The 25,246-nt window shown below is 40.0% G+C and overlaps 1 protein-coding gene across 1 annotated transcript in view; it reads right to left on the bottom strand.

Annotated features, from left to right (window-relative positions):
• The window catches only part of il17rd (interleukin 17 receptor D), a 73,826-nt gene that overhangs the window by 18,264 nt on the left and 30,316 nt on the right, over window positions 1-25,246 (bottom strand). The window contains exons 2-3 of the mRNA XM_039770986.1: window positions 9,890-9,953; window positions 3,658-3,783 (exon numbers count right to left, since the gene is read on the bottom strand). Of these exons, the coding sequence (XP_039626920.1) occupies window positions 3,658-3,783; window positions 9,890-9,953 (190 nt within the window). The remainder of the gene's footprint in view (window positions 1-3,657; window positions 3,784-9,889; window positions 9,954-25,246) is intronic.

Genomic DNA, 25,246 nt, shown 5'->3' with positions numbered 1-25,246 from the left:
CAATTGTCTTTTATTTGAGGACCGGAGGTCTGCGTGTTCCACTAGTAACACTTAAATAACTTTGCAATAAACAAATGATCTCTGGCTCCTGAGCCTTCTCAGCTGACTTAAATAACCAAAGGGAGGGGCCAGGAGTAATGATACTGGGGTGGCCCCGCCTGCTGAGGTGCCACCTGCAAAATACATTGCATATAAGAGAATGTGATTTTACACATGGAAACATAATAATATATAAACAGAAGACTATTAACAAAAATAAATAACTACAAAAAGACATATAGAGAGCATAAATAGAGGCCAGGGAACACACACAGGTAGACACATAACAGTTTGTATATTCAAAAAAGAAAAAAGTAAAGCTAATCCCCATTCTGAAAAAAGCAAAAGAAAGTTAGAAACACTGCATTTAGGGCACAGGTGACAAAATCTACACAGGTAAAACATTGTGCCCTCAACCTTAGTTTTTTTTTTTTCCAGTGTGGGAATAACCTTTACTCTTTTTCCCCCCAGCGTCATCCAATGTTACTTTTAATGTATGTCATTGTAGTCACTGTTTGTGTTGCATTCATTGCCTGTTGTTTCTATTATACGGCTGCTGTCAGTATGTTCTAGCTCCATTATGTTTTATACACATGACAATAAATTTGAACTTGAAATGGCTTAGCCACTAAAGAGGGGGTGGGGGGGCATAACGGCTGCCCTAAAGCAATAGTGAAAGGTAAGAAAGTGCCTTGTAGACCCACATGTACAACAGAGGTCATACACTGCTACCCATACTTGGCAAACATGCACACCAGACCTGGCCTCACATTGGAGGAAATGCTCTCGGGAACAAAAAGAATATCTAAATTCAACATAAAGATCATTTATGTTCAGCACTGCACTGGCTGCAGGTTTGATGAGGTTAAAGAACAGCACACTGTCCCTATTTATTGCATACTGAACAGAGGTGGTTGCATAAAATCATTTTTGGCTGATAATTATGATTAGGAAGAGATTACCTAAAATGTGCTTTTTATTGGTACTTCATGACCATGCCAGACTAACAGAATCTCAGAAGTGTGGTGAACTGGGTCACAGATGGCTAGTTAATTGGTTGCCAGACTGTCTTTGCCTGACTGAGAGAGGATGAAATTGTAATAATAATGATGACAAGGAACTAGCGATAAGAGCAGGAGTTGAAGAATTCCAGAGCAAACAATCTGCTCTTATGTCCAAGCAGCAGGTCAGTCCAGAGCCACACGTGGCTGTGATTGAAGTGAGGATTACGTGCTGCTCTGTTTTTCACTTTATCAGAGAAACTATCAGAAAAGGGGGATTAGGAGTCGTGCTCTAGTCGGTTGTGGAGGTGCCGGAAGAAATGGAATAATGAACACCTGTAGTCGAATTCCATGTGCTTGCCAGTGCCAGTTAGTCATCGCTTCACCTTTAATTACTCAGCTCCGCCAATGCATTCCTTTCCAGTCCCTTTGCCACAGCTCTAAAAGTTCAAAGACCGTCCCAGTGAAACTCAGTGCCCACCCCCTCCTCAAGATCGTATCGTGCCTACCCAGGAAGAAGGTAGACAGAAGCAGCTCGACCAGTTCTCCTCCAAAATAAAGTGATCTGTTTGTTCTTGCCTGTACTGGGGCGGGAGCATGAGGGAGGCTTGGACCCATCTTCAGCTCAGCACTCCATAGCAATGCCCAGACTTGCTGCAACAGCACAGATTAACCTGAACGCAGGCACAAAACAGGCCTTCTTTGTCCTGTGCGGGTGATGGAGGGCTTCATATTACCTGTTCAATGGGACTGCAGCACATGAAAGCAAAGGATCTCTCCACTGCACATTCCTCCAGGAAAACATCAAAAAGGCTCATTTGGGAGCTGTCCGACACAAAATCTGAGCGAATACAACAAGGTGCAGGAAACCTGAGCCAACAATCATTACAAAGACAGAAATTGGGGGCTTGCAGGAGAGAGAGAGAATGATACCCGCGCTCTGCGTAGTCATATCCTCTCCTGTGATCCAGTTTCAACATCTTTAGAAAATATTTATGTGCCGAGTCCACAATGCCACTACTGGATGATTATTAGTCTAAGGTCCAAAATGTGAGAGAGATTAGTTAACCACTTGGACATATTTAATGCAATTCCCTTTTTATGTGCATTCACATAAAATGTGGAAAAACATCCATTGTCGTCCCCTCATCAGTCTGTCTGTTTGTCCACATAAGACAACTTGAGTCCCAGTGGACCGATTTTTATTGAAATTTGGCACTCTTTTTCTTCAAGAAAATATGTCTGAAAAGTTCTAGTTTTATTAAAATAGAAGGCGTTGTACAAACTTATGAATTATCAAAAACTAGTATTGAAAAACTCATCAAAGAAATACTCTGTGTGACTTTGATTATGGATTACTTTGAGTTTACCTTGAAGAGGTCACTCCTGCTTATATATTTAGTATAGCCTTTTTTATTTGACTAGTAACCATTTCTGTCGACAAAATAGATCATAAGAGTCGCATGTATGCAGCAGCGGCATTCACCTGAATGTACTGCCTGTTAAAATCAGTGGCGCCATTGGCTTGTGTGAACCTCTGCCGCACAAAGTCACGTCACCTGCCACTTGAAGTTGGCCAGTCCAGCCACTGTGATGAGCTGCTGTATCTAAGCAGGCTTTAGCATCTCCAAACCATCTATATTAAATTGACTGATGATTCTTAAAGGATCCTGTTTTGTCATTGGGGTGTTTTGTCATAGGTTACACTACAGTGGCACCTATAATATCCCCTGTTAAACTCTACCCGTTTATCTATTACCCAGGTGTCAGGCTGCGGTGTTTTATTGTCAATAATCACAAACAGTTCAAACCAGGACTGACTGTATGTGTCATTAATCATTAACCTACTCAGAAACGGTAAACCGAGTATACAGCAATCAAGCAGGAGAGCAGGTACTACATTTTATTCACTCATTATACATCTTAAATGTCCTTAATTCCCAAAATGTGCCTAAAGCTGAAGCAAAGTGATTACATATGGGTGTGGCATTTGCCCCAAATACAACCTGGATGCATAGCACTGCTTCTCGTGAAAGGCTAGACACCTAGTATGTCTAGTGCTCAAATGGAAGATCTTCTTGTGTTATGTAGTGAGCAATTACAATTGCTGGGATAGAACCCAGACTGTCATTTGCTGTGGTATTTGTGCATTTTTCTCACTTTGTTGCATTTTAGGACCAATAATGGAGTAATTGCTAGATGCTAACTAACCCCAAACATTCTCTTGTTTTACTAGTGCATAAGTTTATCAGTATTGTATTATTTGTCTAATCAATACATGCATAAGATGCACAGCACATAATTATTAACAGTCCATCCCTATATCAGCCCGATCAGGATGTGTTATGAGTGTTTTCTGTGGTTGGCTGATGTGCTGTTTTGGGTTTGGTTCTAGCCTGGCTTTCAGTTCCACAAGGATAGTATCCAGCTTGCTATGAGTTGGTACTGGAAAATGGGAAAAAAAAAGATGGGTTGCTAGTTACTAGTCTACTGAAAGAACTTGCTTCATTGCTTTACTTCCAATATATTATGACATGTGATCTGAAGACTTGAGTAAACCTTCCATGGCCACACTAATTATAATATATGTGACTATGCCACATAAGCAGATGCTTACCCAGGGGACTTGGTGTCCAGTGGATGGTTGCAAACACTTGATTCTCACAAGCGTACTGGCTAATATTCACATTGTTGACTCCTTCGATTGCGTACTTCCCGGTTCCACTCAAGTTCACTGAGCAGTCTGCAAAACAAAAGGTGCAATGTTAAAATAACACATTTGGAAAATGATTCTGCATGAATACGAGACCCTAAGCAGCACCTTCCAATCACAAACACACCCAGAAGACCCCAAAAGCCTTACATATATCACTTAAAGAAAGAGACTTTAACTACGGAGAAGCAGGCCCAAGCTGTGACTGGTGAAAAAGCTGTCCAATATAACAGTTGTCTGGTAGCAAACATGGATAATGTGCAGTGGCACGCAGTCTAGCAGAAGGTGTCATGTCCAAAGTCTGCCAATTTTTAGTCAAAGTAACTTTGTAATTCCAGCCATCCATCCATTTTCTAACCCGCTGAATCCGAATACAGGGTCACGGGGGTCTGCTGGAGCCAATCCCAGCCAACACAGGGCACAAGGCAGGAACCAATCCTGGACAGGGTGCCAACCCACCGCAGGACACACACAAACACACCAAGCACACACTATGGCCAATTTAGAATCGCCAATCCACCTAACCTGCATGTCTTTGGATTGTGGGAGGAAACCCACGCAGACACGGGGAGAACATGCAAACTCCACGCAGGGAGGACCCGGGAAGCGAACCTGAGTCTCCTAACTGCGAGGCATCAGCGCTACCACTGCGCCACCGTGCCGCCCACTTTGTAATTCAAAATGGTAAAAATCACTTGTTAGCTGGTGTGTAGCACAAAAAGCCAGTTCATTCAATTCTCTACCTATAGATGAAATGTTAAAACACATTTTGACATCTGTCCTGTTAGCGAGTAACAAGGGGTTAACTGGGCGCCAGTAAAGGTTGGTATCCCTGGTGAAAAACTTGAGAGATGAAACAAGTGTTGGTCTGAAGGCTTTCAGAGAAAAGCAAACTATTGCCCAATGTCTCCATGTTAAATTGAAAAAAATGATAGGACAATTGCAGACTGGAGCCACAAGGCGGCAGCAGCATAAAGAACCTCCAGGAGGTTCACAATAGTCACGGTCACAAAGGTCGGGAAAAGAGTTTGAAAGTAGCTGAGGTGGGGAGAAATTGTGAAAAGCTGAGAGATTCCAAGGGTGCTCCTGTCACCAACTGCCCCAATTCGAGAGGTGGGGACCATCAAATGATGCAGAACGGTCCTTTGGAGCATCAGGCTGTACCGTGAAGAGGAAGTCACAGTACTAAGGATGCTCACCTACCATATACATTTACTAATACGCCTGCTGTGCTAAAGTCTTCCGGAATGTTTAACAATCGACTCAAGGCCTTCATTTGCATTTTCTGGGAATGCGCAGTAATCAATATGATGTCAAATAAATGGCGGTTACAGATTTAGGAGAGGCACCTATGGCGTTCACTTGCAAATTATAAGAGCCAAAGCTTACCACCAGGCAGAGTGTATATAATCAGTCCATAATCACTGTGAAATTTATATAGTGCCTTTCATAAACTGCACCAGTACTCCCAGTATTCCAGGGACCTCCAGAGATCAGTCAACGTAATAGGAGAGAAGGCCTACAAATACCTGGAGATCCATCTGGACAGTATCCTGGAATTTGGTGAGCAATAAAGATATATTGTAAAAACTGGCCCACAGTGAGCCCCTCAGGTGCTTTACTGTCTATGACAAGCAGCTGGACATATTCTCCTAGTCAAAAGTGGCAAGATGATACCAAAACTGGAGATTATTATGATCACTACACCATGGTGAGCTAAGGGCTGCTACCGGGGCCCTTGTTTATACCCAACCATCTGACCATAGAACACCTTCTTCCATTGTGCCTGCCTTCACTTCGTCAGTTATAATTAGAAGCTGTATTTCTTTAGATTATATCTTTATTATTATATTGTGTGTTTAGTTCTGGGTCCTGCACTTATGTAGTAGTTTTTACTGTTTTGCACTACAGTTTATGCTCTGTGCTGCCGCTACAGTAGGTGAGGAGGAGTTTCTCTCACATCTATCTATTGCACATAGTGCCATATGCATTTGTATATCTAATATAGTGAATTTCCTTTTGTATACCTTTCATAACTATGTTTTGTGTTTAAGCTATATAATATCGTGCCTTTCATAGCTATAACTCTATATATACTCTATGTATACTCTATATATACAGTGGATTCAGAAAGTCTTCAGACCCCTTCATGTTCTGCACATTTTATTGTGTTGTAGATTTCATTTCAAGTGGATACATTCAGCATTTTTGCCAATGAATCTACTCTCAATAACCTATAACAACAAATTGAAAACTATCTTCACAACGGTTTTCAAATGTACTTAAAATCCAAAACTGAAATCTCTCATTCATATCAGTATTCAGACCCTTTGCTATAGCACTCCAAATTGTGGTCAAGTGCATTCGGTTTGCTTGAATTCTCCTTAAGATGTTTCTAGAACTTGACTAGAGTTAACCTGTGGCCAACTGAATTGACTGAACACTGCTTAGAAAGGCACATGTGTACCTTCTGTAAATAAGGTCCCACAATTCACACTGCATGTCTGGAAAAACACCAAACCATGTAGACCCCTGCAATCAAATTGTGGCAGACAGGGTAAAATAGATAGATAGATAGATAGATACTTTATTAATCCCAAGGGGAAATTCACCATTTCTAACTATTTAAGTGTCCCCAGGAGTATAGTGACAGCAATGAATGTGACACAGAAAAACTTTGGAACCACTAGAATTCTTCCTAGAGATGGCCACCTGGTCTAACAGAGTAACCGGGCAAGAAAGGTCAGGGAGATGACCAAGAATCCAACAGTCACACTAACAGAGGTTCAGAAATCATCTGCTGAGATAGCAGAACCTGTTGGATGGATGACAATCTCAGCAGGACTCTCTCAATCAGGCATTTATGGTTGAATAACTAGAGGGAAGCTACTCTTGAGTAAAAGGTATATGACAGCCCACCACCTGGAGTTTGCCAAACAAAATTTAAAGGACTCTAAGAGCTGAGGAAAAAGATTCTCTGGTCTAATGAGCCAAAAATTGAACTTTTTTTGGGGCAAAACTCCAAACACTATGTCTGGTGAAGTTCAGGCACTGCTCATCGCTGGTCTAATGCTGTCCCCATGGTGAAGCATGGTGGTGACAGTGCCATGTTATGGGGTGCATGGACAGGGAGAGTGGTCAGAATTTATGGAGAGACAAATGCAGCCAAATGTAGAAAGCGAAGAAAACCTGCTCCAGAGCGACCATTCACGTTTCATTAAAACATGTTTTCATTTTGTCATTATGGGTTACCTAGTTTAGGTTTATGCGCAAAAATGCATGTAAAATGAAATCTACAGTGCAACACAGTAAAGCGGGTACAAAGTGAAGGGGTCTGAACACTTTCTAAATCTAATGTATTTTACATATATAAAATATGGTGCCTATCATAGCTTTCTGCTTCTGTAATGTACTGTAGTGCCTTTTACAGATGCGTAAAATTAATTGCTGCAGTGTTGCAGAAGGAGCTTCTGTGATGCAAGAAAAATTTCAGACTTGTCTGACAATAAAGTGTTATTATCATATTATCATTATTATTATATCTATACAGTATTTATCTAATATGGTACATTTCATAGCTATCACACTGACAGTTTACAAAACAAAAAAGGAGGAGGAATGTCTGACAATCTATAAGCAAATGTGGCCCAAGCACTTTACAAGTGTCACCATCAAAGTGGGATCTAAATCTCTGTGTGGTGCCTTTTCTCTTATGATTGGTTTACATGGCAATGTATGATCTATTGTGCAAAAAGGAGATCAGCCTGCCATTCAAATAAAGATGACCTGGTGGCCATTAAATGGGAAAGGTGTTTCCTGACCCAGAGCACCAATGCCGCTCCATTGCCAACTGTAATTGTTGACAGCCAATGTCCTTTTAGCCAAACAGCCCCAGTTTTGTAGTTTAATTATCATTGCCTACAACCTTGCTACATTTACTCAAACAAAATTACCCCCTTGTATTATAATTTTGTCGAAGAGCTCTTTTTGTCACAAACCTCTGTTTTCCAATTTTCTCCTCAATCACATAGTCACACCACTTTTGGCTGTGAAATGTTCATCATATATTGTGAATTTTGCCTGTGATCACCATCAGCCATGTCCTTCAGATAATATAATTTAACCCCTAGTATTCTGTGATGTTCACATTACCATCATCATCTAATTCCTGATTTTAGGTAGGTCTTGTGGCCTTGGAACCCCTGCAGATTTTTTTTTTCTCCAGCCCTCTGCAGTTTTTTTTTTGTCCTCCTGGCCATCGGACCTTACTTTATTCTTTGTTACTTAGTATTGCCTAATCTTATTTTTATTATTAACTTTTCTTTCTTTATTTTTTAAAGCACTTTGATTTACATCATTTGCATGAAAACATGCTCTATAAATAAATGTTGTTGTTGTTGTCTGATACCACATCGGCCACTTGATACAATCTGGCACCTTTTAAGGCTGTTCCCCATCGCCGTCTAAGGCATATATGGTCAATTTCATTGTACAGGTCTATGTGCCAACCAATGAAGCAGATAAAGCAGCAAAAGACGAGTTTTACGATACATTGCAAGCCACCATGGATGAGATCCCAAGACAAGACCTCAAATGTGTCATTGGATGTATGAATGCCCAATTCGGTTGTAAACATGAGGAAACCATTGGCCCGTTTGCAATCCCTGATTGGCTGTTGGACAATGGGGAACAGTTAGTCTCTTTCTGTGAGCACAATGATCTCTGGGTCAGTAACACCTTCTTTCAGCATAAGCTGATTCACAAGAGAATGCAGTGTTTGCCAAATGGATGCACATTTAATTAATTCACCATTTTTATGATGGAAGTCAAAAGTAGATTTTCAGTCCAAACTTCAAACTTATCTCAAAGCTAATCAGATTCCCACAATCCTTTGCACGAAGAAGTCTTTCCTGGCTTCAACCTTAAATTCATTTCCACACAGTTCCCACTGGGTGTCCTCAATTACATAAATCTATATTTAACTGAAATAATTCTTTTGGACCCACTTTAGGGATGCCTTTGAGAATTTTGAAGGCCTGGAGAAGATCTGCATTCAGCCTTCTTTGCTTCAAACTAAACGGGTTTGATTCCCTTGGCCTGTTGGAGTCAGATATGGCCATTGTTCCAGGGGTGTACTGTTGTGTTCTCAGCCAACCTAGAGCCTGCATACCATCACATGAATGTGCAACACTACTTAACATGGGCCGCTGGTAGTTGTTCATCTCTGTTTGTCTGCTGTCTCCCTCACACAAAGCCAGCTGCTCCCTATAAGCCACTGTCTCACACCACAATGTTGTAGATGATATCAGAACAATTATGACACGAGCAGGCAATTTAACCCAAGTAGCTCATCAATCCTATTTTCCCAAAATGCCATTAAGTCAAGTCTTAAAGGTCCTCAAAGCATCACTATCTGCCACAATACGTGGCAAATTATTTGGGCGTCTACCGATAACAGATATGAAGCCACAAGGGAGGCACCGCGGTGGATGCCTCCTCTTCTTAGATATGCCATGTCACTTTAATGATCAATGTTCTGTGACCCGACATTTGCGTGATAAACATTGAACGCCGACAAAATAGCGCCGATTAAAACGCGCCATCAAAATTGCGCTGACAAAAATCACACAGACAAAATCGCGCCGACAAAATCACGAAAGTTTCATTAAATATGAATTACTAGTTTAAAGCATATATAATAATGTTTATTTTAGAAGTCAATATTATGAGACACGGCACGCAGATAGTCCTTAAGGTCACTGCCTGCATATGTAGGAAGAATTGCAGCAAGATGTCTTGATAGTTGAGCGTATTTAGACTTGCTGGCTGCCTGACTGCTGATAATTCTGCTTTGTATACGACGCGTTATGCCAACCCTCGACTGAGCTATTTGTTCAAGGCATACCATCAGCAGTTATAACAGTTATAACCTAGCACATAATGTGTACATAATGCGCACGTATGCGTCCCACTCTCTTGGCCTCTCTTGCGATTTTGTCGGCACGCATTTGTCGAAAACAAGTTAGCGGGTTTGTCGGCGCTCATTTGTCCGTTGCGGTTTTGTCGGCACTCATATGTCTATCGCGCTTTTGTCAGTGAACCCAATGTTCAAAAAGAAAGAAACACCAAAACTTACTTTCATATCGGAAAGCAATGAATCCAGCACTTCCACGATTCTTGTTTCCAGACCAAACGCCACCCTGAAAACAAAGAGCAAAAAAAGATCATGAAATGAAACTGCACGGAGGCAACCTAGGGGCAAAGCAACAGCATGGAGCACCCTTGGCAGCACCATGTCACACGTACCCTATGCGCTTTACTTTTAAAAACAAACTATAAATTTAAATATGAAACCATCTTCTTGAGATTATGAAATGCTATCAGAATTTAATGAACTACTAAATCCAAAACATGTAGAAAATCATCCCCAAAGTATAACATATGAAATGGGAATAAATTCACTGGCTTTGTTATCAGCTTTCTATAGTGAGCTGAATGTCTATCGGAGTACAGGTAGAAGAAAGCTAAATTCTGGAACATGCACAGTTTCAAGTCAGTTCTTCAGTATGGACACCTGGGCACTACTATCAGGTGGGGAAATGGACATTTAAATTAGCTGTAAAGACCTCAGTATAAAAATACACCCATCAAAGGGGACTCAAAGGGCACCTCTACCAGCAGGTGAAGCAGTAATTTGACATTGAGTAACATAACATAGCACAACAGAGCATAACATAATACAGCTCAAAATAACACTATATAATATACTATAGTATAAAACAGAACAACACAGTTTAACAACATAGCACAAAACACAGTATAACACACTATAACATAATGTAGCACAAAACATCACAACACATTATAATATAATGTAACATATCACAACACAAGATAGTAAAAAATAAAATACAGTATAACACAGCACAAAATAGCAAAAATCAATATATTACAACAAAATATAGTTAGTATAGTTAGAACAACACAACATAACATAGCACAATACAACACATATAGCAGAAAATAGCACAACACAACATACAGTAATAAAGTACAAAACTGCACAACACATTATAAATATAATGTAACATAATATTGCACAGCATAGCACAACACACCACAATATAACATAACATAGAACAAAACAAAATACAGTATAACACAGCACAAAACAGAAACAACAACACATTATAACAAAATATAAGATAGCATAGCACAAAACACACAACTCAATATAACATAACAGCACAACACAATATAACAATATAGTACAAAATAACACAGTATAACAAAATATAACAACATCACACAAAAAGCACAACACAGCACAAAAGAGCACAATACAACATACAGTATAACATAACATTTATTTCTATAGCACATTTTCATACAAATGTAGCTCAAAGTGCTTTACATGATGAAGAAAAAAAAAAAAAAGACAAAATAACAATTAAAATAAGAGAACACTAAATATCATAAAATAAAAGTAAGGTCCAATGGCCAGGGAGGACAGAAAAAAAAATAAAAAACTTCAGACGGCTGGAGAAAAAAATAAAATCTGCATGGGTTCCAGGCCACGAGACCACCCAGCCTCCTCTAGGCATTCTACCCAACATAAATGACCTCAATCAGTCCCCCTGGTATTCAGGGTTCTCATGGAAGGTCTTGATGATGATGGTCATGTGGACTTCTGGTTTTTAATCCATCAATGTAAGGACAGCACAGTGCTTTGATTAGGTGGTGTATATATAGTATAATGGCGCTTTTCCACTGCATAGCACGGCACGACACGGTTCAGTTCAGCTCACTTTTGGGCTGTTTTCCACTGGGAACAGTACCTGCTCCTTTTTTTAGTACCACCTCAGCCGAGGTTCCAAACGCCGAACCGTTACCAAAACGTGACGTGTAAACTCTGCTGGTCACTGATTGGCCGGAGAAAATCGTCATTACTGCCTCACTGGCCATTCTTTTCTTTAAAGGTACACACACGCGGAAGTTTGTGTCCCGTCTCTCCATCGCTGGACGCAGTTTGTTGCATAAGTGGATGAATGTTTCTTCAGACATTCGAAAGTTCTCCAGCCACTGAGTGTTTGTAAAACCGGGAACAATCACATCACACCACTCTGAAGCACGGTTAAATGTCCAAACAGATGGTCTGTTGCGGCGACTTTTTTGCAAAATGTGGAAGATCTGTAATATACAGAATCAGCATTTTAATGTTACACTGGCAGTTAAGTTCATTTTATGCTTTGGAACAGTGATAAAAGTTAGCTAGTGATGTGCTTTTTTTTAGATGCTTACCCTTGCGCGTCGTCGAGCTAAAGTGTTGTCGTTGTCTGCGTGTTGTTGTAAAAGTTCCACGGTGTCACGGCAGTAGAGGCGGCGCAACTCTAACGACACGTGAATAATCCCGCCCACTCTAAAGCGGTACTAAACTGCAGTCGAAACGCAAACCGAGCTGAACTGAGCCGAACCAAGGTGAGCTGTACTGAACCATGCTGTGCCGTACTATGCAGTGGAAAAGTGCCATAACATAACACAAATTAGCACAACACAACGTTACATAAATATAATACAACATAACATTCTTAATCCCCCCATTCTGACACATTTAATCTAGTTTAGGATCATGGGGGCCACAGCCTATTCCGGCTGCGCTGGGTACAAGGCGGGTACCAGTCCTTTCCATTGAGCACTTCTGCACACACCCACACCTACTCACACTGAGCCAAGTTAGATTTGCTCAAAACAGTCTGGACGCAGACCGTTAGCAGCAGGCTTCTTTGTGCTGCTGTCACCACAGGACCCTGTGACATCATTCAGGGACCTGTGGCTAAAGCTGATAGTGACGCATGTTTGGAAGGTCCGCCTTCTATTAGAAATGGAAGTGACGTTAATATTCAGTGCTTTTGAATGCCATTAATTTTTGTTTATTAGGTGTCATTACCTGAACTTTTGTAGAGTGTGTGTCAAAACCATCTCAAGTTGCCAAACTTGTTATGGTATGTATCAAAGTATAACAACATCTGATTGTATTATATGTGTTATCTACTGTATGTGTTAAATTTGGGAAGCACGGTGGCAAAGTGCCTCGTAACAAGGAGGCTGGAGTTTAAGTCCTGGGTACACCCTGCATGGAGTTTGTATGTTTTCTCTGTGTGTACGTGGGTTTCCTTTGGAGCTTCTGATTTCCTTCGACACTCCACAGACATACAGCTTAGGTGCCAGGAAAAGCTCCAGCCCCCCACATCCCTGAACTTGATTAAGTGGGTTTGAGAATATTATATGTTATCTTGCCTAGCCTGGTTGATTCTGCAATGACTTGATTGGTTCCACCCTCTCTGAACCCACGCCAGCTGACCTCCATGAGCACACATTGCTATACTGACCTGAACATCTCATCTTATTTTTACAGCTTCTGCAGGCAACCAGCTGTCTTTAGTTAAGTTTGCTGTTTTTATGAAATCTCCTAATTCACCTCATTACTGCTCAGCTTGTTTTTGATGTTTATGTCTCCGCCTGTTTTGTGATGGACATGCACACAATTCGAGCAAATAGCTGAGCCAGCGGCTTCATAAGAAGACAAGGCTGAGAAACCAGCAAGTCGTGATCTGCTGGGTAGACTTCAGCTGCAATCAACTTTTCAGCATCTACCTCAATGACACACACAACAACAGGAAGGAAAGGGAAAAAAAAAAAAAATAAGGACAGACCATAAGAAGTCTTCTGAAAAGTTCAGCCGTGCCCGGCATCTCTTCATTTTCTACGCTTGCCTGCCACTGTACCCTGGCTCATTATGAGCACAATTTGGTGAAAGTGTTTCCAGTCGAGCAGAGAGCACTGAATACTAATCTGCTCGCCCGAGGGAAGGACCTTCATTCCAGCCTAATTAGAACGGCACATTTGTTGGGCTTATGTGCCCCAACGCAGCTCTCAACCAGCCCCCCCCAATCCCGCCTTTTTCTTCTCCGGTCCAATAGGAGCAGCGACCCCAAGTCTCTTTAGATGGCTGTTGCCTGGGGTTTTCCATAAAATTCGGCTCTCCTGATGTGGAGTCAGCAGTTGAGACTTAATTGATGAGATGTGTTGGAAGAGACTCAGGAAAACAGCCATTCCTTATGAGGGAAAGGTTTCAGCGCTCCTAAGAGACCTGAGGAGGACAGGGCGCAAGCTCTGCAGGGACTCGGCATGCAGAAAGAAAGGAACTTTCAACAGAACGACTTATAAACACCAGTCCAGTGATCCAAAGTCCCCAGGAATGCATGAGAAATGTTCCTCAAAAAACAATGAACAACAAATATAAACAGATGCTCAAAAATAAGGGGAACACTTAACATTTTTTAAAACTCAGAAACCCTTACTCTCTGAGGGTTAAGCTCCTGACTTTATCTGATAAGGAAGCAGCACATAGGACTGGAAAAAACACTGTGTAGCTACACCATATTCACCCATAAATGGCAGATCTATAGATTCCAGCTAAACTAACCTGCATTTTTTGGGATGTGGTAGAAAATGAGAGCAGCTGGAGAAAACCCTGATGGACTGGATGGTGTGACAGATAGGGAGCGTTGTCATCCCCTTGAACCCTTGGACCAGACGCCAGACACCAGATGAAAGTCCAATAATTTTCTTTATTTGGACAAAACAGTGCACAAAGCACCCTCCACTCCACAATACTCATAAACTAATACACAATACAATTCTCAGTAATCAATACTACAAACAATCCTTCACTTTCCCAGACGCGTTGTCCCCTGCCACCCACCTCAGCTTGCCCGTCTGGGATCTCTCACAGTCTCTTATAGTTCTTGACCCGGAAGTGCTTCTGATCCCTCAGTCCATGCGATTTCCTAGCACTTCCGGGTCAGATGAAAACTCTTCTTTTTCATCCCGGAAGTACGTCATTTCCTCTGTCGCTGTGCCTAAGACGTACTTTCAGGTTATAGGGGAAATAAACATCTCTGAGCCTCCCTGCAGTGTCTCCTGGCGGCCCCGACATTATCCAGCAGGGTTGTGTACTAAAACTACATAGTCCATGATGCCCTGCTGGAATTCGGGGCATCTCCATGTCGCAGGGAGGGCTCCCTCTGGCGTCCTGAGGGTATTGGCCGGGATGAATGGCCGGCCATAGTCCACAATGGCTACACAAATACTTTCAGATATATAGCGGATTTAGAAAGTATTCAGACCCCTTCACTTTCTGTGCTCTTTATTGTGTTGTAGATTTAATTTTAAATGGATGCATTTGTCTTTTTTACTTATCAATCTATACTCAATAGCCCATAATGACAAAGTAAATATATGTTTTCAGAGCTTTTTGCAAATTTATTAAAAATCAAACAAATTGAAATCTTTCATTCATACAAGTATTTAGACTCTTTGTTGTGGCACTCCAAATTGTGGTCAGATGCGTCCTGTTTGCTTTAATTCTCCTTGAGATGTGTCCAGAACTTAACTGGAGTCCACCTGTGGCAAACTGAATTGATTAAACACCATGTAGGAATGTATACACCTGTGTTTCACGCACACTCACTTAGCATGTTTACATGTGCGTCAATAACCTGATTATTCACGGACATTTCTGAAATGCCATGTAAACCCTTATTCTGGTTAGGGAAATCAAGCTATTGGCCTCAGAGAAACCCCAATTAAAAGAGGTAGATTTCTCTGCGAATAACGTTTAACTGGTTTGCTCTTAAGGATTTTGTAGTCTGTGAATGTCTGTTGTGTGCGCTGTCAGCCTGCACACATACAGTACTTGTTTTGTACAAGCTGTCAGCAGTCACTGGTGAAAGCATCCACAAGATAAACCTCCAGAGAAATTTGTTCGGGTGATCTCATTATTCCTTTTCCTGGGTGAAATAATCTCAATAATTCAATATTTCAGGAATTGCTAAATTTATGTTGATGAGCTGAAAGTACAGCACTAAACTTAGCAACACGATCTCGAGAACAGCAGGGTAACATTTAGAAAGTAACCTGTGTTACATCGTCCGATTACTTTTTAAAGTGACAAGTAACCTAACGCATATCTTACTGAAGTAAAAATACCTGCGTTGTTATTATTCCAGCAGCACTGGATGTGAGGCAAGAAGTAAAATCGTGTGCTGCATGCAATCCGGTAACAGAAACCTATAAATAAAAGCGTCAATTTGACTAAACACATTTATAAAACACAAGAAAACGATCACAGGCATTGTGCTACTTTTGTAATTCTTGGTGGCCGATGACAACATTTAACTTTTTTTTGAGCAGTTTATGGATACCAGAGCATTTTCACAAAGGAAACAACTCCAGAAGATTACTTATGCATGTGAACGTGGGTTATTAAGAAACAAGGTTTGTGCCTTAACCGGGTTATTCACCTTAACATGATTATATGTGTGCATGTAAATGCACTAATTTTATTTTTTATTTTTTTATTTACCTTTATTTAACCAGGCAAAACAGATTAAGAACATGTTTCTTATTTGCTAACTAAATGCTAACAGATGCATAAAATCAAGCACTGATTGACAAACATTGGCAAAAATGGGTTGTACTGAAGAGCTCAGTGAATTTAACCATGGCACTGTCATAGGACGTCACCTTTATCAGTACTTGAATTGTCTGCTCTGCTAGATCTGCCTGGTCAATGTTAAGTGTTATTATTGTGAAGTAGAAGGTTCAAGGAGCAACACCAGCATATCCATAAAATAGTAGACCACACAAATTCACAAAGAGAGTGGCTAGTACTGAAGTGCAAAGTGCAAAAAAATGCTCTCTGTGGTATCACTCACAGCAGAGTTACAAACTGCCCATGGAAACATCAGGAACATTTGTTAAAACTGTTTATCATTCAGTTTTTATGCGTCAATGTATCTTCTACTATATACCATGTGTTTTATGGGCGGGTCCCCAAGAGGCGGGGCAACCTGCCAATCACCATCATGGGACAACCCTCAGCCCTTAAGTCCTCAGCAGTTCAATTAAATGCACTTGGTGGCATTGGGGAGTTCTAGTAATCATTGTAATTGTACCTTTTTTTTTTTAGACTAACTGGATTTTTGAAGCCTTGCTCTGTCTTTTGACCTCTCTTCTGGATTTATGTTTCTGAGACTTGCATGCCTTGTTTCAGGCAACTACTTTTGCCTGCTGCGTTCTGTTGCTTGTTTCATTTTTTTTTTTCATTTCATTTTTTTTTTGCACCTAAAATCTGGAATAGCCTGCCAATAGGAATTCGCCAGGCTGATACAGTAGAGCACTTTAAAACACTGTTGAAAACACATTACTTTAACATGGCCTTTTTATAACTTCATTTTAACTTAATCCTGATACTCTATATGTTCAATCTCCTCAAAATAACTATTCATGGTGGCTCTAAAATCGGTACTGACCCCTACTCTCTTTTCTGTTTCTTTTTCCGGCCTGCGCCACCACCACCTACTCAAAGCTTCATGATGCTCTAACAATGATGGACGGATTAAAAGGAAGAAGTCTACGTGACCATCATCATCATCAAGCCCTTTCGTGAGAACCCTAAATCCAAAGAGGACTGTTTCATTTATGTTAGGTAGAATGCCCAGAGGGGACTGGGCGGTCTCATGGTCTGGAATCCCTACAGATTTTATTTTTCTCCAGCCTTCTGGAGTTTTTTTGTTTTTCTGTCCCCCCTGGCCATTGAACCTTACTCTTATTCGATGTTAATGTTGATTTATTTTGTTTTATAATTGTGTCTTTCATTTTTCTATTCTTTAATATGTAAAGCACTTTGAGCTACTGTTTGTATGAAAATGTGCTATATAAATAAATGTTGTTGTTGTTGTATTACAAACTGAGGTTTGTTGGGATTTCCCCCTCTAATGGGCATTTTGAGTTATTTTTGGTCTTTTTTTTTTGGCTTAGGAACCCCAAGTTCATGGCACTCTTCCCCTTATTATTCACATTTATCCCACTAACCTTGTGGTACTTTTTCCAGAGGGATTTAGACAACAAGGTTTCACGAACTGGAAGCAAAATTGAACATCAGGTAAACTGATTTGTGTTTTCTGTTCAATAAAATGAAGTTAATTACGGTGCCAGAGAGTGGTGACCCGTTTCAGTTGGCTGAACATGCAAGTATGAAGTTCACTAAACTCTGTGCACTTCACAATATTATGCCAGTTAGCTATTCATTGGATTGGATATTTTTTAGATTTTCTCCACTTTCCTTATGTTTTTAATGCTTGAATATATACAGTACAGTATGTCTCACATTTATTGCATTTGTTGTTTGATTATGAAATATAGTTTGTTTTTTCTCATGTGGCAGTCAAAGTATTATTTTTCAGTTTGTTTTATAAATTTGGATTAATATATTCATAATGAGCTTTTTCTAAGTGTCTTTAATTATAATTTATTATGGAATTCGTTTATTTAGTTCAATAAAGATTAATTACTTAATTTTCTTTTACCATTTGTATTATTCTATTTAGGCACTTAAGGTGGTGATTGCTGTATGTGTGCATTAGGATTCACTAGTATTATTCTAAAGAGGCAATGGCCATTGGTTTGAAACTTGCCTTGATTTTATTTGCACCAAGCGTAACTGGAACTACAAGTCGGGGGGTCTGCACATTATCTTCATGTATGCCCAGGGCTTTCCTTAAATCTGAAAGTCTTTGTGTTTTTCACTTGTGGAACCAGACATCTCCTACTGCCACTTTGGGAAGCTGTACATCTTTAATAGCCCAGCACTGCTCGAGTGCAAGTGATGCACTCATTAGAATTTTGTGTAGATTTACTTGTGGTTGGAAAGAACCACAATAGGAAATCAGATTTCCTCGGTCACCATTCAGTGATTCAAATATCATTATCATGCAGTCCTGGAAAGAAATGCATCACTGTAACAGTGGAACTAAGTCTCAAAGGAGGATTCTTTGTTAACAGGAATGCAAGTTGTACCCATTGTTAGCACAAAAATGCTTACATTGGAAAACCTTTAAGAACAGTGGTCTCCATGGACCGGAGTTCAATTTCTAGCCCAGTCACAGTCCATGTTCTATCCCTGTCTATTTCATTTTCCTTAGTTAGGTTAATTTCCAAGTGCAGGAGTGTGTATGTGTGTTTGCACTCCACAGCAGACTCCATCTCTCCTCCACAGTTGGTTCCTGTATTGCATCCAGTGCTGCCAGAATAGGTACTGGTTTCCCTCGGCCCTGGTTAGAAAATGGAGGGACACACAGCCCACTTCAGTTACATGCGTTACATTCGGATGAATTTAAAGACACTGGATCTTATACTATACTCTACTCTATACTCTATACTCTTAAACAGGATGGTTCTTTAATAGCAATTTATGCTTCTTTACTGGGTTGTGTGGTTCCTTATAGAACTAGTGATTGACAAGGCACCATTTCATTCTGGGCAGGGATCCTTACATGTGAAGTTGGTTCTTTGTGCTTTGAACAAACTTCTCAATATGTGGGAAGAAAAGGAAAGTCTTTAATGTATGGTTATCTACCTAGCAGGACACTAACAGATTAAGAAACCCTGGACATAGCCTGTGTTATTGTATGCAACAAGAGTCCTTTTAAAATCAGGAGCCATTGGTATTTCACAAATCTATTACCATCTGTTTGGTTGGCTATTTACTGGACAGAGTCAGTTATGGATCTGAATTAAGGGTTCTTTCTGGATCCTTCAAGGGGACAGGTCTTTTGGGACCTAAAAATGGTTCCAATATGGCATCTCTCTGAAGACCCACTTAGGCACCCTCATTTGTAAGAGAGTAGGGATGGTATTTTTATTAGCCTCTGTTGTATCGCTTATTGTGGCTGTCACATCAGCACTGATAACTGCACAATGTTTTGTTTCGGCCACAATTGGTTTGCTGACTTATGTATGTTGTGCCTTTTTTTGTGGAATTGATTATTTTGGAACTATTATTTTTCATGTGTTCTTTCTAAGTTTGTCATTTTATTAGCATTGCTTTGTTTATTGATTTAGTATAAATTGCAAATGAATCCGAGTTCATGACACTTTGATCCTTAAAAAGAACAGAATATAATCAAACATAAAGGAACCCAGAATGAGTGTCCTGTGTGGCAGAAAATACAGCAGAGAGAAAACAAGCCAATTACCACAACATACACTTTGATGCATCTTCTACATCAGTGTTTTTCAACCTTTTCGCTGGAGTGGAACCCTGCGCGAATGGTTACCTTGCTCACGGAACCCAATTATCCACCAGTATGTCCTGTATCATTTGGACTTTTTCGGCAGAACCCTTGGGTTCCCAGGAACCCCGGTTGAAAAACACTGTTCTACATAATTAAGGACAAAACACTGGAACATTAGAAACATTTAGATGAGAACAGGACATTTAGCCCATCAAAGCTCACTTAATTTTTCCAAAATAACATCAAGTCGAGTTTTGAAAGTCTCTGAAGTCCTGCTGTCTACCACACTACTTGGTCACTTATAAAAACTCCCTAATATTATATATATATAAATATATATATATATATATATATAATATATATATATAATATATATATATATATATATATAAATATATATATATAAATATATATATATATATATATATAAATATATATATATATATATATATAAATATATATATATATATATATATATATATATATATATATATATAAATATATATATATATATATATATATATATATATATAGCGGTGGGTTGGCACCTGCCCGAGATTGGTTCCTGCCTTGTGCCCTGTGTTGGCTGGGATTGGCTCCAGCAGACCCCGTGACCCTGTATTAGGAATTAGTGGGTTAGGAAATGGATGGATGGATATCTCTCTCTCTCTCTCTCTCTCTCTCTCTCTCTCTCTCTCTCTCTCTCTCTCTCTCTCTCTCTCTCTCTCTCTCTCTCTCTCTCTCTCTCTCTCTCTCTCTCTCTCTCTCTCTCTATATATATATATATATATATATATATATATAGAGAGAGAGAGAGAGAGAGAGAGAGAGAGAGAGATATATATATATATATATATATATATATATATATATATATATATATATATATATATATAGATATATATATATATATAGATAGTTATATAGAGATATATATATAGATAGATATATCTCTATATATATATATATATATCTCTCTCATATATATATATATATATATATATATATATATATATATATATATATCCTTAACAAGTTTCCAGCTGTGTCTCCATGTTCTTCTTGAACTAAGTTTAAAGACACCATCTTGATCCACTCTATTAAGTCCCTTCATAATTTTAAACGCTTCAGTCATGTCTCCTCTTAATCTTCTTCTCCTTTAACTGAAAAGGCTCAGCTCTTTTAAAATCTTTCCTCATAATTCATCCCCTGCTGCCCTGGAATCAGCCTAGTGGCTCTTCTCTGGATTTTTCTAGTGCTGCTATGTCCTTTTTGTAGCCTGGAGACCAAAACTGCACATAATACTCCAGATAAGGCCTCACCAGTGTGTTAGTAAAGCTTGAGTACATCCTCCTGTGACTTGTACTCCACACCTCAGGGTGCTAAATAACCTCACATTCTGTTAGCCTTCTTAATGGCTTCTGATCACTACCTGGACGTTGACAGTGTGGAGTCCACTGCAATTCCTAAATCCTTCTCATAAGCTGTATGTTCAATTTTCTGACCGCCCATTGTGTATTCAAACCTCACATTTTTACTTCCTATGTATAATACTTTACATTTACTGCCATTAAATTTCATCTGCCACAAGTGTGCCCAAGCTTGTACCTATACTGTACGTTTCATACAATTAATGCATAGGCCATCAGCCACACTGCGGTTTTTGATGTTACTGGAAAAATGACTTGAATCACTTCACCTGCCAAGTTGGCAACCGCAAAGCTCCACAGTTTGTACTATACCGAGAAAGAAACTGCATTACCATAAATTTCACTGAAGAAAGGCACTATATCATCATTTTTTGAGAGGCATGGAGGCACAGAGAGGCAAGCAGATATTCTACTGTGACAGACACTCGGCCTGCTCAGCCCAGAGGCTCCTGGCCAGAGGAGCACTGTGATGCAGATGACTTTTCCGTATGTTCTCTCTTTAAAGAATGCAGCTTCCCTCTCAATCGTTCATCCAGAAACTCCAGCCGTCAACATTTATAGCTCCAGAGGGAAGGCACGAGCAGACTGCATGCCAACAGCATCTGTCCCATACACCCAGCTCATTGAGAGACAATGCCACATCTCCCTCTTCAGTGATGTCATCAAGAACATGCTAGCGCCCCCACCAGCAGGGAGGCAGACACATCACACAGGAGAGGTACAAATTACGTGAACGTAAAACTGCCTTTCAGTGCTCCCCTCAGCTCCCCTTAATTCTCAGATCCATAGAGACCTTGCAGACACAGTGCAGAGTCCTTAGCTGCCTCTGTGCTTGGAATTCTTGGAACTGCTCAGAAACTTCAAAACCCTGACAAGTCTCTCAGGAGAAAAGCAGAAGTGTTACAGTTTCATTGTGACCGATGGCCGCTTAAGTTGAAGCCAGCAAGTCGATAGAAAGAAAAAAAAAAAATAAATAAAGGGCATTAATACAGGAACCATTCACAGCCACGCCACACACCGACGGCCAGAAAAGAAAGCATAAGAGACAGATGGAATGTCCAGAGCCAGAATGATATTTCCTACTCGTCACAAACCTGGCCGTCTCCTCCAGACACGACATCTGCTGCACGCATTTGGTCCACACACAGCTCGGCTTATGTGAAGTATAAGCCAACATGCTGGATCGCTTTTTTTTTTTTTTTTTTCTTCACTGACCACTTCTTTTTTTGCCCTTTTTATATTGTGATCCGCTTCCAGGCAGAGCCCTAGATTACCTCTAAATTCCTAATAATTTCATAGTGCTCAAGTATAAGCTATCCCGCTTTAATCATGTCGCTCTGATACAGCCCATTCAGGCAGCCTTGCAGAGCGGCACACATGTGGCTCTTATTAGCACACATCTGTCTCCAGTTTTACACTCTTGCATGGAAGTTCTCGAAGACAATTGCCTTTGTGTCCTGCCTGCTGGAGAATTAATACAAATTAAATGCAGTTTGGTCTAAAATAAGAATCAAGGCAACAAATAAAGGAATGTTAATAGACGAGGCAACATTAAGGCTGGCACTGACCGTATCTTCCGATTATGCCTTTAGCAGCTGCAGGAGGAAGACGCACTGAAGGACGCTTGTTCCAAAGTGGTGTTAGGGTTACTAGGAGGTGAGGTTCAAAATTCCCTAAATTAGCCTTTAAAAGGAGGAGTCAGAAGGTTCAACATGGCTCTGGCCTTACAATGGGTTGTGGTTTACACAAACTATAGTTTATTAAAAAAATCTGTCACTGGGGTCACGCAACCTTCTTCATACTTTGATCTCTTTCCTCTCATCCAGATTTATAAAGAGCACCAGTGCTTACCTGACAGAAGTAAAACATGGCACATATCTCTTTTACGTGTGGTAGACTGAAGCAGTATTAAACACTTTTTATATACATGTTTTTGTCTATTTTATGTTGTTTTTTGACCTGAAGATTCAATTTTTGAGGTTTACACTAACAAAAGTTTTAGAACACCTCAGTTTTTCTTCACATTTAATAAGATGAAATGCAATGAGTGACCTAAAATGGTGAAAAGGTCGGCGGTAAACTGCCAGAGGTTTAAATTTTAAAGTTTAAGTTAGCAAAAACTGAATAAAAGGAAATTTCGCAATATTATAAATGGGCCTTCATCAGGGAACAACTGATTGGGTGCAATCTATAGATGACCTGCAGCAATTAAGTAAATTAGGCCTTGCAAGTAATTTGAACCGGTGTCCCAAATTCTGTTGATTACTTAAAAACCCTCTGTCTAGTTGGAACAACAACAACATTTATTTCTATAGCACATTTTCATACACAAAAATGTAGCTCAAAGTGCTTTACATAATGAAGAATAGAAAAATAAAGGACACAGTAAGAAAATAAAATAAGTCAACATTAATCAACATAGAATAAGAGTAAGGTCCGATGGCCAGGGTGGACAGAAAAAACAAAACAAAAAAAAAAACTCCAGACGGCTGGAGAAAAAAATAAAAATCCAGACCATGAGACCACCCAATCCCCTCTGGGCAACACACTGTGTCACTACACCCTCTGATGTACTACTTGGACAATATTCCAATGATAATGGCAAGAAAATGGCAATTAACAAATGGAATGAGACAGAGCATTAATACCTTTAGAAGTTTAGGCCTTTCATTTATAAAAAAAATCAGAGTGCCAGTGAGTCCAGTGGCTTCCTACACAATCCAATGGCAACTGGACACAGAAAAGAAACTCTGATAGGAGGAGATCTGTCAGACCCAAAGTCACCACCCAATCAGAAGACAGGTTCCAGAGGGTCACCTGCTTGTGTGATGGGCACCTCACAGCTTCAAGCCCAGTTTAACAGTGCAGGTCGAAAAAAGCAAGTGCCACTTTGCACTGTGAAGAGGAGACTTTGTGCTGCAGAGTTGACGGGGTGACAGGCAGGAAGAAAGCCTTTCCTTAAAGGACAAAATAGGGCCTCGAAACAGTGACTGTGGACTACTGCAGAATGGAAGAAAGTCTTATAGGCCGATGAATCAACATTTGAAAATTTCGGATCATCACTGATGCAGAGTGTTTGTGCGCCATCGAGTTGGCGACAGGGTGGTTTCTCAGTGTGTGTCACCAGCTGTCAAAAATGGAGGAGGAATGGTCTGGAGTTATTTTGGTAGAGGTTGGTAACTTGAACAGAGTGACTGGCATTCTGAGTCAAAAGGGTTACCACAACATTTTGCAGCACCATGCAGTACCTTCTAGTCTACATCTAGTAGGTCAGGGGTTCATCCTACAGCAAGACAATGAACCAAAACATACCCCTAGGCGAAGTCAGAACTAGACATTAAACTGCGTGCATTTCCATAAAAACTGAAGTGTTCTAAAATTTTTGACCGGTAGTGTATAGAAATAAAAGGCACTATATAATAGATAGTATCATGCATTTGTATTGGAGGACCTCTTCGCAGGCTCAGTCGAGGTATGTAATATCTCACTGAGATGAGAGGGGGCACTGTCACTAACATTGTCATCTTTTTTTGTGCACAGTGACAAGAAGCTTCCCAGTAAGAGCATTTGATCCCGCCACTTCTGGTCCTGTCGCCATAAAACCCTGTGCATCCTGAAAGGAGGCATCAGATAGATAGATAGATATTACTTATCTTGGTTTTAATTCTGTTAGAATTACAGTTATACATACAGTTATATGAAAAAGTTTGGGAGCCCCTCTTAATTCTTTTGATTTTTTTTTATCATTGGCTGAGCTTTCAAAGTAGCAACTTCCTTTTAATAGATGACATGCCTTATGAAACAGTAGGAGTTCAGCAGTGACATTAAGTTTATTGAATTAATAGAAAATATGCAATATGCATCATCACAAAATTAGACAGGTGCATAAATTTGGGCACCCCAACAGAGATATGACATCAATAC

This window comes from Polypterus senegalus, chromosome 12, assembly GCF_016835505.1.
Source record: "Polypterus senegalus isolate Bchr_013 chromosome 12, ASM1683550v1, whole genome shotgun sequence".
In the NCBI taxonomy this organism is placed as follows: domain Eukaryota; kingdom Metazoa; phylum Chordata; class Cladistia; order Polypteriformes; family Polypteridae; genus Polypterus; species Polypterus senegalus.
Note: the sequence above shows the minus strand (reverse complement) of the source record. Positions and strands in the feature narration are given on the sequence as shown.